The sequence below is a fragment of the Neolamprologus multifasciatus genome, chromosome 6 (genome assembly GCF_963576455.1).
Source record: "Neolamprologus multifasciatus chromosome 6, fNeoMul1.2, whole genome shotgun sequence".
Taxonomy (NCBI): Eukaryota; Metazoa; Chordata; class Actinopteri; order Cichliformes; family Cichlidae; genus Neolamprologus; species Neolamprologus multifasciatus.
The window spans coordinates 31,808,380-31,826,032 of NC_140444.1; the positions used below are offsets into that span (position 1 = coordinate 31,808,380).

The 17,653-nt window shown below is 39.0% G+C and overlaps 1 protein-coding gene, 2 long non-coding RNA genes and 1 pseudogene across 4 annotated transcripts in view; 3 read left to right on the forward strand and 1 right to left on the reverse strand.

Annotated features, from left to right (window-relative positions):
- Nucleotides 1-17,653, forward strand: part of LOC146517375 (uncharacterized) — a 71,662-nt pseudogene that overhangs the window by 7,839 nt on the left and 46,170 nt on the right. The window lies entirely within an intron of this gene.
- Nucleotides 348-6,694, forward strand: LOC146517376 (uncharacterized). The gene is made up of 9 exons (XM_085162412.1): nt 348-608; nt 2,217-2,507; nt 2,591-2,824; nt 2,930-3,034; nt 3,141-3,359; nt 3,857-4,201; nt 4,480-4,825; nt 4,921-4,978; nt 5,728-6,694. Exons 1-9 carry the CDS (start codon nt 554-556, stop codon nt 5,863-5,865), a joined length of 1,791 nt encoding a protein of 596 aa, XP_085018538.1. The 5' UTR covers nt 348-553; the 3' UTR covers nt 5,866-6,694.
- On the forward strand, nt 13,074-15,716 carry LOC146517377 (uncharacterized). Its single transcript, XR_014874709.1, has 2 exons — nt 13,074-13,828; nt 14,028-15,716. It is a non-coding gene; the product is annotated as an uncharacterized LOC146517377 (long non-coding RNA).
- Nucleotides 13,739-16,511, reverse strand: LOC146517378 (uncharacterized). Its single transcript, XR_014874710.1, has 2 exons — nt 14,924-16,511; nt 13,739-14,784 (listed from the first exon to the last, which is right to left on the reverse strand). It is a non-coding gene; the product is annotated as an uncharacterized LOC146517378 (long non-coding RNA).

Below are 17,653 nucleotides of genomic sequence, written 5' to 3' on the forward strand. Positions count from 1 at the left end.
TTCCATTTTTAAAGTCAAGAGAAAGGCTGTGGGGGAAGCTGAACAGCTGACTGAGTTTTCAGATCATGTGGAGTGTGATGATAGCAGGTTTAATATAAATTTATAAAAACTGTCTTGTCTACTCAGATAACTTATGTATGAAAACAACTCGGCTCAATCAGCAGAGCAGGATAATTTCTATAAAATTTGCAGCTTTGCTATAGTTTAAATAATTAAAGTCAATGTGTCCTAGAAAAGAGTAAAACATTGATAAGAATTGCATTAATATAAATCCAGTGTGATGTTGAATACCCGCAGCAATACATCAGTTCTACACTAGATGTCTCTTCGTATTTGAAGAAATGATTGATAAATGAGGAAGTGATTGTGTTAAAGCTGAACGCAGTTTGTCTGCACAAATACTCTGAATTTAACATTTCCTCTTAGATGGATGTTGATTGACTAATGCTTCTGGTATTTTATCAAGTTAGATATGAGCAGTGGCAGTAATCAGGCCTTGAAAATATTGATATAGCCAACTTTTTCTGATTAGAAGTAAAAATCTGCAAAAGCCATGTTGTTGCCAGAAACTGGATGTTTGTTTATGGGTTTCATTCTGTCTCTCTCAGGTAGGAATAATTTGTTTCTCTTCATGACAAGTAAGTAATGATGTGTCAGGAATGTAGAAAAAAGATCTAAAAAGTTCATTTCAGAAAACAGGAAATTCCCAGTTAACAGGATTTTTACTTGTTCTAGTGTTCTGAATTCTCCAGCATATAAAAGCACCAGATTGTGATCCTTCTCACTGAAAAAAAGGCCACGTTGGGTTTACTTAATTCAATAGTGGACATTGGTTGCACACAACTGTTTTGCTTGGGCAGAAACTTAAAACAACTGAGTTAAATCAACACAACTTACTCATATTCAATAAACCTGTGCATTTTGTGTTGATAAAACGTGATTAAAACATGTTTAGATGAAGTAAGGTGAGCTTTTGGAATATTTTAATCGTTCGCAATGTTGTCATTTTATTTCAACACTATTCAATAACGTTTAGCCCAGTACTACTTGGTCACTTAAATACTACATGATGTCTCCATATTACATAATGTTCAACAAAGTCTAGAGTCTGGTTACCATAAAAATGAAATGGATCTACAACAACTACCATCCTCCTATCTTTATCCTGGTTGCAGAGGGGCTGGGGCATAACCCTGAAGTGATAGGTTACAGGAGGCAAGGTACACCCTGGACAGCTCACCAGTCTAGCACATAGAGACAAACAACAATTTTCACTTACATTCATGGGTAATTTAGAATCACCAATTAACCTAACCTAACTCTTTTGACTTTTAACTGTGGGAGGAAACTAGAATACCTAGAGAGAAACCACTGCAAAGTAGCCAGATTGTGGATTTAAACGCAGGACCTTTTTACTGTGAGGCAACAGCACTAACCACCATGCTACAAAGCCAGGCTTAACAAAAGTGGGAACGCTATGATTTCAAGGCTTGATGCAGAATTTTTTGTACGTTTTTGTCCTTGACGTGTTGGGTTAAACCACAATAAATAGAATAAATAGCGATAGCATACACGTGGTGTGTGTGTACTTGTCTGCCTCTTATAACTCCAGTGATTTTCCTGCAGTTTGAAATCTCGTGAGATCTTGTGAATTTCACGAGTTCAGCAACTAACCACTCTTACTAGATCGTGTCATGTCATCTGAACAAGTTGTTGAATTTCGTACAGATCCGCCATGATTTAGTTACGTTCAAGATAGAAACATGAAATTTTTGTGTTCACATTACAAGGTAGACTTTTTTAATGTAACAACCACCCAATTTACTTTTTTCGGTATACCAAAAAAAGTAGAGGTGGCTGCTCGACTTGACTGAGATGGATACCTTCCTGAAACCACGATCCAAAGCGCACAAGACTGAAATCCATGCGGGGTTGCGAGATTCAACATTGCTATATTACTGACTTAGTTCACTCGAACATGATATGAACAATTTAATCTACCCTCTCTACATATCATGTAGTTTCTACACTATATAGTTACACTTAACTTTAAAGCATAAGGTAATTGTGTTAAATACACGCAAGATGCTTACATAAATCCAAGAGATGACCAATCCCCTTTTTTTCAGTGTAACATGCTGTCATCACAGATTAGCACAGAAAAGAAAGTTAGCATAAATGTTCACCATGTTTTCTAATCACATGTTGTGTTAAAGGTGTTCAGGGAAAACCAAACAGCATCTGTGCCTTGAAAGGTTCATCAGTGAATCTGCCCTGCTCACATCAACATCCCACTGCAAGAAATAGCTGGTACACTGGACACGATACTGTCTCCAAGATAATGTTCTCAGTAGAGGAAACACATGTAAAGTACAGCATGTCAGCAGAGAGTAATTTCACTCTAACAATCAATAATCTGACAGAGAGTGATGCAAATTTTTACTGCTGCATTAAAACTGCTGACAGATCAAAGTGCCAACAAAGTGGAAATCATCTCCAAGTTACAGGTACAGTTCTTTTTACAAATGCATCACAAATGAATGAGTTTATGAATGATCAGTGTATTCATGTTGGTCATGTGACCTCTCAGAGCTGCAGGTAAAGGTGATTCCTGCCACAGAGGGACAGACAGTAACACTGATGTGCAGCAGCAGCTGTGCTCTGACTGAAAAGCCTGCAGCCTACATCTGGTACAAGAACAGAGAGTTTCTCTATGAGGACTGGTCTCCCTGGTACCAAGAGCTGCTCAGCAGTGAGGAAGCAGTCACATACTCCTGTGCTGTCAAAGGCTACGAGGATCTCAGAGCCCCTGATGTCTCTGTGGGTGAGTCATGATGGACACCTCCTCATCATGTTATGAGATGTTAAACACAAACACTTTACTCTTCAGACTCTAATGAATTTACTGGAAGTTGTTGGTTTTTCTCAGGTTCCATCACAGAGACCTGCTTCAGTGTGACCTATGCTAAAGGGAGAATGTGTTCTTCTCAGCAGACATCAGTGGATGAGTCCTGCTCCATCACATATCCCAGAGGTGAAGTTCTGGACAAACTGCACTTTGAAACTTCATTTTTATTTGTTAATTTATTTGACATGACAGAGATGAACTGGTGGAAAATGTGTTTATCATCTCCCAACAGAAATTCATGTCCAGAGGACTCCTGCTGAACACAGAGGTCACATCAGACTGACCTGTAACAGCAGCTGTTTTCTGACTGACCCTCTGATTTCCTTTGTGTGGTATGAGAACAAAAACCCTAAAGTGCAGGAGGGAAAACAGATTCTAGTTTTCAGCTCTAATCATGACAGTTTGTCTTGTGCTGTAAAAGGTCTTGAGGATGTGCGCTCTGCTGACGTCTGTGAGTAAACTTACTGTCTCTCAACTTGGTACTTGGTATTGTTCTAATTCTGTGTTGTTGTTAGAATATCTGACCACAAAAACAGAAACACTGTAAATTTTAATGCTACAATATTGACACATTAAACATCATTTTTAATTTCTGATAATGTTTTGATTTTTTGAAACAGTCACAGATGTTGTTCATTTGCATTTTTCGGCTGCAGTTGCAGGGTTTTGATTCATTATTGTATGAGATGTGAATCTCTGTTACGTTTGGCAATTGTCAGTGCTTATTCAGATGGGTTTTGTAATAATCAATTCACTGATCATTTTTTTTCTAAAGACTGCTCTTTTGAATCAGTAATATACTGTATATCTTATAGGTCCTGATAAAATATTTGCACAGAAATTGATTGAAAATTCCTAATCAAGGGAAATCATTTATGTCTGTGATGAAGTTGAGCTTTTTTGCCAGACAGTTATTAACTCTTTCTGTCTACTTCATCAATATTTCAGGTGTATATGATGATTCCTGCTGGATGTTGAATTATGTCCACAGCAGAATCTGTGCTCTGGAAGGATCTTCAGTCAACATCTCCAGTAAATACTCACATCCTGACTACGAGCAGATACAGTCTAAATGTTGGTATAAAGTCAAGAGAAATGCTGAGGAGGACGTCAGGTGGAACCTGACTGAGGATGCAGATCATGTGGAGTATGATGACAGCATGAAGAACCAACACATCCTCAGATTAAAGAAGCTGAAGAGAGATGACTCAGCAGAATACAGGTTCACCATCACAACAGAAAATGAAGAAGTGAAACAGTTTGATTTTCCTGGAGTTACTTTGATTGTCACAGGTAATTATGGTTTGTCTTTCTTCATATAAAAATAACAGTCAACACAAAATCCTCTGCAATGCTTTCCGCTGAATTAACAAGATGAAAATGCATGAATTTTCCTCAGGTGATGATGGGATGAGAAATATTTTATTTAGTCAAAAGGCTACAGATATTTGCCTTTTATTGCTTCTTGCACTCTTCAGAAGTTAGTGAAAACCAAAAGCACCAAATCTTGTTTTATCTTTAATGAGAACTAGTTTGTGTTACAGTAACTGACCAGTCTGAGTGTTTTTCAGAGCTGAGAGTGAAGATGAGTCCTTCTGCAGTGGTGACAGAGGGTCAGAGAGTCACACTGACCTGCAGTACCAGCTGTCCTCTGACTGACAACACAAACTACATTTGGTACTTGAACAGTCGACCTCTGACCCTGAGAGAAAACCAGAACAAACATCTGATCCTTGACCCAGTCAGCAGGGAGGATACAGGAAGCTACTCCTGTGCTGTGAAAAGCAACAAAGATATCAGCTCGGCTCCAAAGACTCTCACTGTCCAAAGTATCACAGGAATGTGGACACCAGCAGCTGCAGGAGTTTCTGCAGCTCTGCTGGTTTTAATACTTCTCACTGTCTGCTGGTGGATCAGGTGAACGTTACAGTGTTATCTCTATGACCAGTTGTGTTTAAAGTGTGATGTGAAATGTTTTACCCATTCACTGATTTGTTTCTTTTATGCAACAGAAAAAAGAAGACTTCCAGTCAGTCTCCAAGAGGAGAAATGTCAGATACAGTGCAGCAGGTACAAAACAAGATTCAAATAATTCTGCTGTGTTCGAAAAACTTCCCCTTATCTTTCCTTTTTTCCTCATATGATCATTTATTCTGGAAAAAAAGCTTAAACTTGTTATATGTCTGCCTTTTTCTGAGTAACCAAGCATTCTTTTCAGTGTTCCTACCTACGCCCGATGTTCATGTTCATCATGGTACCAAATAAGTCAGATATCATACATCAGAAATCCTTACCACACATTACATTAATATCATCTTCAACTAGATTTGTAATTGGTTGGATATTGAACAGTCGTGATGTTTACCACTGACAGGAAAAATTATTTTTGAGTTCATTGCCATTTTTGTCCCGTCTGTTTCTCATTGTTATATCATGACCTCTGACCTTAATTGACACAATTGACACCTGAAGTTCTTTAGAGGTTCTGGGTTCTTTTGTGACATCCTGGATGAATAGTCGATGAGCTCTTGAGAGTTTTTGGCTCTCAGCATGGTTCAACCCCAAAGACTTATAAATGCTTTTGGAAGCAATTTTTAGACTGACAGATGTCAGTGACTTTGTTTCTCATTTGTTCTTTTGATCATTGTTTTTTTTGGGGGGGTTAGGTCTCTTAACTTGTTTCAGTTTGTCAGACAGGTTCTATTTGAGAATCTCAGTGACAGTGCAGTACAGTGACAATGTAACAAACAACAAAAAAACAGCTATGAGTTATTGATGCAGTTTGATATAAATTTATAAGAACTGTCTCGTCTCCTCAGATGAACGTTGACCCCATGTATGAAAACATCTCAGCTCATTCAGCAGAGCAGGATGATCATCACTACAGCAGACTGCACTTCAGTGAGAACCACACAGCTGACCTCTACTCCACCATCGAGCCACTGTACGCTCAATAAAGAAACGTTTGTTACCATGGTGATTTCAACTCCAGTGATATTACGTTACCATCACAGCAGAGAAACTGCAGCGTCTGGATCTGTCTGTGGGTTACACTCGCTTCATTGGAATATAAAATAAAGGTAGAAATAAGTAGAAATTGATATCAATTGAAATTGAAAAGCTCAAGTAGAAATTCTCAAGCCTTTGAATTAAGACATATTTGGTAATTACGTACGTCTGTCACAAAAACCTGCAAAAAAATGACGCAACCGTTTAAAAATTTTGCTATGTCCAAAAGCCCATGAGTGTGCATTTACTGATCACCCACTTAAAGGGTGCTATTTTTGATAACTTTGTTAGACATTGTATTACTTTGTGTGATTTGGGTGCCACTAATAAAAACATCAAAGCCATTGTGTCCGCAGGTTTGTTTTCTGTTAGGTTTTTGTCTGTACCACAAAATAACCACTAACACTGTCACCTGTCTCTGCTTTCATTGTCATTGCTTTCAACTGAGCTGCTTTGAATGCAGTTTGTCTGGAGACAGACTCACAAAATTAAAATCTTTTTTCAGCCTTTGAGGTAGGAATGAAATATTTAAGAAAAGAGCAGATTCACTGTGTGACATGATTTGTTCTGTATGACCTCTCAATTGTATTAAAGTACCAGATTTGGACTCTTTAACACTAAAGTGTTTTCTTCACACAATTTGAAGTCCATCATTATACAATGAGAAAGATGAAAAAAAGATGACAAGTGAAAAACATTCAGAACAGTTGCCAAGCTTCCTAGGCGTAGACGTCCCAGACAATTCACCCCAAAGTCAGACCACATAAGGCTCAGAGAAACTGCAAATCCCCCAATCCTCCAAAGGCCTCAGTTAGCATGTTAAATATTAATATTCATCTAAGTGCAATTAGAAAAAGACAACAAATATGAGAGAACAAATATGGTCAATACAAATAATGAACAGCACCACATTTGGAGAGCATCTCAAACTAATTAAGCACACAAGTCATATACACTGAACGAGGGCTGAAGATATGGGCAGTTTTGCATACACAGAACCAGGACACCAGGGCTGGACTGGGCAGTTGAACTGCTGCTACGCCATATATCTTAAGCACCCGGGCCCTCACGTACCTGCGATATGCACCTTGAAGAACAGAATTTAATTTTGAAGAAATGAGAAAAGATAAGAGTTGACAAGTTAAGAGAAAAAAAAACAAAAAGAAAAAATAATAAAATTAAAAGAATCGGTATGTTAGCTTTTGGGGTTGCTGTCACTGCACTTTCAACAGTACAATCAGTAACAACTACTAACAAGCCCTCACAGTCACAGTGGGGTGCTTTTGTAGGGACAACAATCCCAATAAAAAAGTGAGGAAGAGACACAGGAAGTTGAAATTAATGTATTAAGAAAATAAATGATTATGAAGTGAGATATTCAGGGATTCAGGTAAAATGAATGGGAACTTTGACCATGAGCCACTCTTAATAGCTAAGGTGTGGCTTCTGATTGTCACAAGCTGCTGTGCAGCTAAGGCGTTCTAAACCAACGACAACGTGATTTAAACTTGATTCAAATAAATAATCAAACAAAATGAAGTATATTCATAATATGTGTATCGGGGCTCAGTGACCTTCCAGTCACTGAGGTGGCCGTGGCCCTCACTTTTGACTGAGCTAAAGCCTAGACTAAAATGAGTCATACAAAGAATCCAAGCTCAGCAGCAAATCTTCAACAGAATGGCTTAAAAAGAAAATAATCAAAGTGTTGCAATGGTCCAGTTCAGTCTTTCCAGACCTAAGCCTGATGGAAAAACTGTGTTGAGTCATTAATTCAATTCAATTCAATTTTATTTATATAGCGCCAAATCACAACAAAAGTTGCCTCAAGGCGCTTCATAGATACAGAGAAAAACCCAACAATCATATGACCCCCTATGAGCAACCACTTTGGTGACAGTGGGAAGGAAAAACTCCCTTTTAACAGGAAGAAACCTCCGGCAGAACCAGGCTCAGGGAGGGGCGGCCATCTGCTGCGACCGGTTGGGGTGAGAGAAGGGAGACAGGATAAAAGACATAAATGGTAAATGGCCTGTATTTGTATAGCGCTTTTACTAGTCCCGCCTAGGGACCCCAAAGCGCTTTTACACGTCCAGTCATCCACCCATTCACTCTCACATTCACACACTGGTGGAGGCAAGCTACAGTTGTAGCCACAGCTGCCCCGGGGCAGACTGACAGAAGCGAGGCTGCCATATTGCGCCATCGGCCCTTCTGGCCAACACCAGTAGGCGGTAGGTGAAGTGTCTTGCCCAAGGACACAACGACCGAGACTGTCCGAGCCGGGGCTCGAACCGGCAACCTTCCGATTACAAGGCGAACTCCCAACTCTTGAGCCACGATCGCCCCGACAAACAGCTCGATCGACATGCTGTGGAAGAGAGACAGAGATTAATAACAGATATGATTCAATGCAGAGAGGTCTGTTAATACATAGTGAGTGAGAAAGGTGACTGGAAAGGAAAAACTCAATGCATCATGGGAATCCCCCGGCAGCCTACGTCTATTGCAGCATAACTAAGGGAGGATTCAGGGTCACCTGGTCCAGCCCTAACTATATGCTTTAGCAAAAAGGAAAGTTTTAAGCCTAATCTTAAAAGTAGAGATAGTGTCTGTCTCCCGAATCCAAACTGGAAGCTGGTTCCACAGAAGAGGGGCCTGAAAACTGAAGCCTCTCCCTCCCATTCTACTTTTAAATACTCTAGGAACAACAAGTAAGCCTGCAGAGCGAGAGCGAAGTGCTCTAATATGGTGATATGGCACTACAAGGTCATTAAGATAAGATGGGGCCTGATTATTTAAGACCTTGTATGTGAGGAGCAGGATTTTGAATTCAATTCTGGATTTAACAGGAAGCCAATTAAGGGAAGCCAAAACAGGAGAAATATGCTCTCTCTTTCTAGTCCCTGTCAGTACTCTTGCTGCAGCATTTTGGATTAGCTGAAGGCTTTTCAGTGAGTTTTTTTGGACATCCTGATAATAATAAATTGTAGTAGTCCAGCCTGGAAGTAATAAATGCATGAACTAGTTTTTCAGCATCACGCTGAGACAGCATATTTCTAATTTTAGAGATGTTGCGCAAATGGAAGAACGCAGTCTTACATATTTGTTTAATATGTGCGTTGAAGGACATATCCTGGTCAAAAATGACTCCAAGGTTCCTCACAGTGTTACTGGAGGCCAAGGTAATGCCATCCAGAGTAAGAATCTGGTTAGATACCATATTTCTAAGCTTTTCAGCGCCGAGTACAATGACCTCAGTTTTATCTGAGTTAAGAAGCAGAAAGTTAGCGGCCATCCAGGTCTTTATGTCTTTAAGACATTCCTGCAGTTTAACTAATTGGTGTGTGTTATCTGGCTTCATGGACAGATAGAGCTGGGTGTCATCTGCATAGCAGTGAAAATGTATGCTATGTCTTCTAATGATGCTGCCTAGGGGAAGCATGTATAATGTAAACAGAATTGGTCCTAGCACTGAACCCTGTGGAACTCCATAATTAACCTCAGTGTGTGAAGAGGACTCTCCATTTACATGCACAAATTGGAGTCTATTAGATAGATATGATACAAACCACTGCAGTGCAGTACCTGTAATACCTACAGCATGTTCTAATCGCTCTAATAGGATATTATGGTCAACAGTATCGAATGCTGCACTAAGGTCAAAAAGGACAAGCACAGAGATGAGTCCACTGTCAGAGGCCATAAGAAGATCATTTGTAACCTTCACTAAAGCTGTTTCTGTGCTGTGATGAACTCTGAAACCTGACTGAAACTCTTCAAATAAGCCATTCCTCTGCAGATGATCTGTTAGCTGTTTGACAACTACTCTTTCAAGGATTTTTGATATGAAAGGAAGGTTGGAGATTGGCCTATAATTAGCTAAGACTGCTGGGTCTAGAGATGGCTTTTTGAGTAAAGGTTTAACTGCAGCCACCTTGAAGGCCTGTGGTACATAGCCGATTATTAGAGATAGGTTGATCATATTTAAGATCGAAGAATTAATTAATGGCAGGACTTCTTTGAGCAGTTTTGTAGGAATGGGGTCTAAAAGACACGTTGATGGTTTGGAGGAAGTAATTATTGAAGTTAACTCAGTCTCAGAGTATAACTTAACATCAATGGTACTAAGAGTAGCTGTAGATAATATTACATCTGTGGGATGATTATTGGTAATTTTTTCTCTAATGATAAAAATTTTATTTGTGAAGAAGTTCATGAAGTCATTACTAGTTAACGTTAAAGGGATGGTTGGCTCAATAGAGCTCTGACTTTTTGTCAGCCTGGCTACAGTGCTGAAGAGAAACCTGGGGTTGTTCTTATTTTCTTCAATCAGTGATGAATAGTAAGATGTTCTGGCTTTGCGGAGGGCTTTCTTATAAGCACATCCCTCTTATTAAGAGGGCATAAAAACATGTCTGCAAACTGAAGCAATGCTGTAAGAAAGGGTTGGGCAAAATTCTTCTGCGATGATGCAATTCCTTATAGGAACTGAAACTAAGATATTTAAAGACTTAGCAGCTCTTGAACTTGAGACACTCTCTCTCTCTGTCAGGCTGTCCTACACCGAATAAGAGGAAGCCTCCAAACTTTGTCAGATTTAACTTCATAAAAGGCAAGCAAACCAGTAAATTGTCTGAAATCAGGCGTACTAAAGTCAGGAACTTTTCACTGGACACAAATAAATGTGTTCAGTTCTAATAAATGTTCTATTTTAGGTATTATCACTTTGTACATTATTGTGGATGGAACAAAAGGCAAAAATCTTGATCCCAGACTCAGAGGACTCAGAACTGGTTCATCATCACCATCATCTCAGCTGCCCCTAATATATTCTTGATGGTCTGGTTGTATTAAAGGTTCTTTTTATTGCGCAGCTTAAGGGAAAATTTCAGTGACTTGGATGCCTTTTGAAACTGCTGGAGTGAGAATGAGAAACGAGACAAAACGAAAAGGGAAGGAATGCAACAGTCAAGTGACGCTGTCACAGTCAGTATACATTTCCTCTGTACTCACAAATCACAGAAGAATAAGCTGTATAACATCTTTATTAGTTTATTTTTTAAACTTCCTGATGACCTTGACTTTGAGGTAAAGCTCACACCTTGACCAGTTACCAGTAAAGAATTCAAACTCATGTTTTTCGTAGATGTACCTGCAGCTGAGGGGTAAAAAGAGCTCAAAGCTTCACTTAAATTTATTCATGAATATCTCGACTGGTTTTAGCAACACTTACTTAAGCCACGCTGCCATCTCCTGGCAAAACTGACTATCACTACCACATCAGTTGAGAGGAAGAACCATTAAAATCATAAGACAAAATTTTAAAAAGTAATGTATATTTACTGAGGTGATAATCAACATTTAAAATTCCCACCAGTAAAAGGCTGAGACTTCTTCTTTGACTCTTATGTCTTTTCTTTTCTTAAATTTCTTTGATTTTGTGAACTTTATGCTTCGAAGATGAAGAAGAATCTTTTGAAAGATGCTCATTAAACTTTTCTGGGTTTCATCTTGTATCTCAGCTATAAGTGATTATTAAGTAAGGTTTACATTACTTACTCATTACATCAGGGGTGTCCAAACTCCGGCCCGCGGGCCAACTGCGGCCCGCGATCCATTTTTAATTGGCCCGCAAGTAATTTTATAAATAGAATCGAATATGGCCCGCACTTCAACTTTTGCTTGAGTGTATTGCACTTCTTAGTTTTAACACCAGGGGGAGCTACTGTCGATCAAGGCAGTTGCTCCACCAAAAAGGACAATCACAGAAGAAATTTAGCCCAAGTTAGTTACTAAACATGGCAGAACCAAAGAAGCGAAAGGTAGAAAGTGAATGCAGAAAATTTCAGACATGGTCGGAGAGTGAATATTTCTTCAAAGAATTCAAGGGGAAGTGTGTCTGTTTGATCTGCACTGAAATTATGGCAGTTATGAAAGAGTATAATGTACGACGTCATTATGAAACCAAACATCAGGCCTATGCATCCTACACTGGTGCTGAGCGAGAGCAGAAATTAAAGCAAAGGGTATCTCTCCTGCGGGGTCAGCAACAGTAATTTTTTCGTGCTCAAAAGGTCCAGGAAAAGGCTACAATAGCCAGCTATGAGGTCGCCCAACTCATCGCAAGACATGGCAAGCCTTTTTCAGATGGAGACCTCATAAAACACGGCCTCGTTAAAGTCACCGAAATAATGCGCCCGTCAACAACGTCAGCATGTCCAGAAATCCAGTTGCTGAAGACTTGTCAGGCAACATTAAACTGCAACTGTCTGATAAAGCTGTGCTTTTGATCTTTACTCCATCGCATGCGATGAGAGCACTGATGCCACAGACACCGCACAGCTGCTATTTTTTTGCGGGGAGTGGACGAGCACTTTAGGTGAGTAAAAAATATATTCCACAGTACCCGTGTGTTAATGTGCAGGTACACATGCTTCAAATATCAATAATGCGCATCAATTCTGTCACTACCCTGCTTTTGCACACCACTTTCTTATATGCGCTTTTCTATGGGATCAGAACGATGCCACCTTGAAACGAAACCGAAAAAATATTGAAACCGAAAAAAAATATTGTAACTGAAATAAATGTACTGAAAAATCTTGTATTGAAACCGAAAAAAAAATTTGATAGTGAAAAACAATTAATTGAAACTGTAATTTTTTTGTTTTCGCTTACAATTTTTTTTTTTCAGTTTCAATCCATTTTTTTTCGGTTTCAAACCATTTTTCGGTTTCAATCCATTTTTTTTTCGGTTTCAAACCATTTTTCGGTTTCAAACCATTTTTTTTCGGTTTCAAACCATTTTTCGGTTTCAATCCACTTTTCGGTTTCAATCCATTTTTCAGTTTCACTCTGCTGGCACTGTTTTGGCGTCCGGGGGCGCGCTGGGGGGGGGCGGGGATTCCGACCCGCATATATTTGCATATATTATAATGCTGACCAATGACTGGAGAAAACACTGACGACGCGGCTGCGGTCACGGACAAACTTGCACGTGTCTGTTCGGGAATGGCAGATGCTGAGAGGTCCAGCGTTTACATTACCGACTATTTCAAAGTGACAGCCTGAGGTAAATTCTTCTTCAGTAAATTGGACTACCAGACAGGAGGACCTGAGACCCCATCGCACTATTTTTGGTAAATTAAATGTGTTTGTAAACTAATCCGTAATTTAGGTCCTTAGCTAGCTACCTAGCTAGCTAAGATGAGCACTTGGCTGTTGGGGAAACTTGTTTTGTAAAGTTCGTTTAGCTAACCCGTGCAGGTGAATGAATTTACCCTGACTAAAGAAATCAAGAGAAACGCACCAGGCTGCTCAGTGACTAACCACGGTTACTGTACTTTTATATGAGTATTATACTGTAAGAGCAACAGGCTGGACTCTGCTTCTGCTCCTGTGCAGAGCTGATTATTAAATATGTGCAAACAGCAGCATGTTTTCTGTCGCTTTCCACATGTGGAACGACATTAACGCCAACTTTTAAAAACCTGGAACTTCAGTAACCCCTCATTAGTCAATAGCTACGAATTAAATAGCAAAGCCCGATACTTATGTACTGAAACCAACTACTTCCGCTTGTCAGCTTAAGTTAAAATGTTACATTTTTCCTCTGATTATTTTTTTAGCATTTTTTTTTACTCAGCTTGTTACAAATATTCAGGTTAAAAAACTGTCCTAATTATTTTTAATGAATTATGTTCACAAAGTCACATGTGCAGTACTCTGTACAGCTTGCATCCTTTAGGACAAATAATTTGAAACATTAATATTTCTTGTTCAATACTGAGCTGATAACACCTCTGTATGTTGTGACCAGGATGCAGCAGCAGACTGAACCTTGACTGAAACCTGCTCCATCATCTCATCTTTGCAGATGTCCATTTATAAAGCATCAACAACTCAAAGGTAAACATGATATTAGAAAATGTGTTAGTATATAAGGCCTTTAAAACAAATAAAAAATAAACAGCTGTCGGCAGAACTGTAGGACTGGACAACTTCAGATCCCGAGTGTGTGAGGACAGAAGGATCAGCTCTATTTCAGATTTGAGAGATAATCTTTATATTTCAGTTTGTGATGATTCTGTTCTGTTTGTGATTACAGGAGCCGTCCTCAGATTCAGACCTCAGCACCACCCAGTGACAGCAGACAGATCATCTTATATCTTCAATCTTTGTAGTAACTCCAAATTTAACTGAAGAAAACAGTACAAAGGTTAAAGTACCACATGTGCTGTCAGTGAAAGCTGCAGCTGTTTTATTGATAAATTTAAAGACAAAAAGTCAAAAGGATTAATCACTCATGTAACTGTGTCACTATACATCAGCATTAACAGTACCTCAGTTTGGTGTTTCAGAAAACTGCTGATCTCAGACCTGCACAACTTCTGTTTTAAACACTGAATGTACTCAGCTACATGAAGGGCACATGATGTTTTCTCTGACACAATTAAATAAAACCTGATTAAAGTCAAAGGTTGTTACTTGTATTTGAACTAAAAACTTGATCTGGAATTCTTTCACTGTTTTTTGACAATAGTGTGTTATTTATCATAAAGTAGTTAAGAGTCATTCATACCAGAGTAACCAGAGAGCACAACATATATTTAACTTTCTACAGGACTTAAAGCTATATTATGTAAAAGTCCAGACCTTCTGAGGATTATCTGAGTACTTCTAACATTACACAAAGCAAAGGTCTCCATCAGTGTTCATGAAATGCTGGGTTTATCCTTCTTGTGAGGGAGCTGCTGGTGAAGATCACGAGCCCTGCTTGATCCCGGCGATGAGTTTCAGTCTTCCTGGTGTTTGTGAAATGATGCCTCTCACTGTGGGGCAACAGAATATCTGGCACAGGACAGCTGTAATGAAAGAAATTGAATTCGTTTTGAAAAAAAAAATCTTGGAAATGCCCTATATGTGAGAAACAGATTTTGTATTTACTTTTCTTTTGCCAATCAAGATAACTAGAAGTATAATTTTCACCATACAATTACTAACCTTGTCATCTCCTGCACTGTCTGTTTTGGGCTCTGGGCTTGTCCTTCCCAGCGCTCATGAGACTGCTTTTGGTGCACTGTGGTATGAGGTGCTAACCTGTTGACAGTGTTGGGAAGGTTAATTTTAAAATGTATTCCACCAAAGATTATAGAAGTAATGTATTCTGAATACTTTACAACTACATGAATGTACTATTGCTGTGTGATTTATTACTCTTACTGAAGGCTATTCGCCATACCAATACCAACTAGATGTTAAAATCTTAATATAAATGAGTAACAGTAGGTGGACATTAGGTAAGGCTGCACTTTTTTCAGCGATCTCGTGTAGAAAACTATTCAGCGCATATATAAAACAGGTCAGCGGCTCCGAACCGTAGTAAAGGGACCTCTGGCTAATACATCATGTCGGGCTCATAGCTGAAAACTAGCTTTACTTTGTTGTCTGGGTCAACTTTGCTAGCGAGAGAGAGAGAGGCGTTGAAAGGCTGCTTATTGTTTCGGAGGAAAACACGAACACGGTGTACAGTCCAGTCTTAACAGCTTTCTTACAGCTGGGCTCATCAGGCACTCTTTTTGGCTGCAGTGGTTATTATTATATTTACATGCTTCCAGCTCCCGTTTCTGCTCAGTGACAGCTCATACTTTTCCTTTTCTCCCTCCCTCGCTCACAGACACATAACGGGTATGGCAGTCCATTCTCCCTGCAGCACGGACTACACTGCCCATGAGGCTACATTGTTTAGGGCGATGCCTGTAACACTCTGCTATTGCCTTCATATTAAATCATTTTTGTATAATAATTTTTAGAGGCTCTTATTGCGTGTTTTGTTTGGGTTTCCACCCGCGTGGAATTACCAAAAATAGAGAGACCATAGCCTAACATATGAAAAAGGAAAATACCGCCATGTAATCCATTTATTTCAACAAACTAACTGTGTTCTCAATATCACCTATTGAACAGTAACGGATACATTTACTCATATTTTGTATTTTAAATACGTAACGCCGGTGCATGTATTACGTTACTGCCCAACACTGCCTGTTGATGAGATCTTGTGCCGTTCCTAAAACACCGGCCTCCAACTCCTAAAGAGACACGGGTGTACCTAAATTTAGCAAATATTAGCTTCAGGCTAGCTTGCTACGACAAATAGGCTAATACCAGCACTTTACCACAACTTCACCAGATGTAGCTAAAAAAAACTAAACTAATGTCCAGTCCAGTGGGACAGCAAGGAAAGATGACAAAAAATGATTACTTACTTGCGGTTTGGACGGTCCAGCTGAAATTGAAGCAGCCATTGAAAGACGGGAAGAGAGAAAGATGGCAGCTTGGTCAGCACTAGTGGCCTCTATAATGTATGCAAATATATGCGTGCCGGAATCCCCGCCCCCCTCCCTGCGCGCACCCGGATGCCAAAACAGTGCCAGCATATTGAAACTGAAAAATGGTTTGAAACCGAAAAATGGATTGAAACCGAAAAATGGTTTGAAACTGAAAAATGGTTTGAAACCGAAAAAAAATGGATTGAAACCGAAAAATGGATTGAAACCGAAAAGAAAAAATTGTAAGCGAAAACAAAAGAATTACAGTTTCAATTAATTGTTTTTCACTATCAATTTTTTTTTCGGTTTCAATACAAGATTTTTGAGTACATTTATTTCAATGACAATATTTTTTTTCGGTTTCAATATTTTTTTCGGTTTCGTTTCAAGGTGGCATCGTTCTGATTCCATACTTTTCTTGTTAACACACAGAGTACACACCGCTGTGCACTGCCCACGTACACGCAAAGTCAGCTGATCTCATCTGATGCAGATTTGCTCCTTGATCAAGTGACATTTGTCTGGATTTTTGGCACGAGTGGCGATCAGCACCGCGGCTGGATGTCCCGATTTACATACCCAGCGCAGCTGATACTCACCAGAATAATTTACTAAAATTATATGCACTCCTGTTATTAAGTCCAGTTCAGTCTGTTAATGTTGATAACGGTTTCAAACGAACGTTAATAGGTGTGTTGCTAAGCCTAATAACTTAAATAACAAACTTGAAATGTGCCCGTCCCATTTCCCCATTATTGTTTTTTCTCTGTGCTGTAAATCTTCTGTCTAAGAAGAAATCTGAGGCTGCTGTTCTGAGAATGAGCTACCAAAGCTTTTTCTGAATAAATTAATAAAGATCCATTTATGGAAAGCTGTGATGAAGGCAGTTTTGTCTTTAATTATATTCAACAATATAATATATTCGACCACTTGTAAGTGATTTTTCTAAGTTTAATACACTAAAGTTAAGGTTATATACCTAATTTCTAGTAAGTGGCCCAGCCCCTCCTATATTTTTATGTATGTGGCCCTCAGTGAAAAAAGTTTGGACACCCCTGCATTACATATTTAGTAAAGGTAGAAAAGTCAAAAACACAGATAACAGTAACAAACCTATTTGAAACAATCTGTTGAAAACATCAATGTTTACATACATTACATACATTATGTCATAGTGACTCATTAAAACTATATTTATCATCTCAGAAAAGCAGAAATTACAAGAATCAACAATTTTCATTTCAAAGCTATTCAACAGACAAGTTCTCCTGTGCTGTAAAAGGCCTTGATTTCCTTCAGTCTCCAGGAGTCTAATTCTATTTCTATTAGTTTTTTGTTTTTTTTTTAAGCCAGGGGGACTTTAATCTCTCTCAATCTGTGTGTGTGTGCAATATTTTACCTT

Excerpts from the sequence above, each read along its gene's own strand:
- LOC146517376 (XM_085162412.1), top strand. The coding sequence starts at position 554 with ATGTTGTTGCCAGAAACTGGATGTTTGTTTATGGGTTTCATTCTGTCT. Across the intron at positions 2,508-2,590 it reads AAATCATCTCCAAGTTACAG|AGCTGCAGGTAAAGGTGATT; the intron begins GTACAGTTCTTT and ends GTGACCTCTCAG. Across the intron at positions 3,035-3,140 it reads CTCCATCACATATCCCAGAG|AAATTCATGTCCAGAGGACT; the intron begins GTGAAGTTCTGG and ends ATCTCCCAACAG.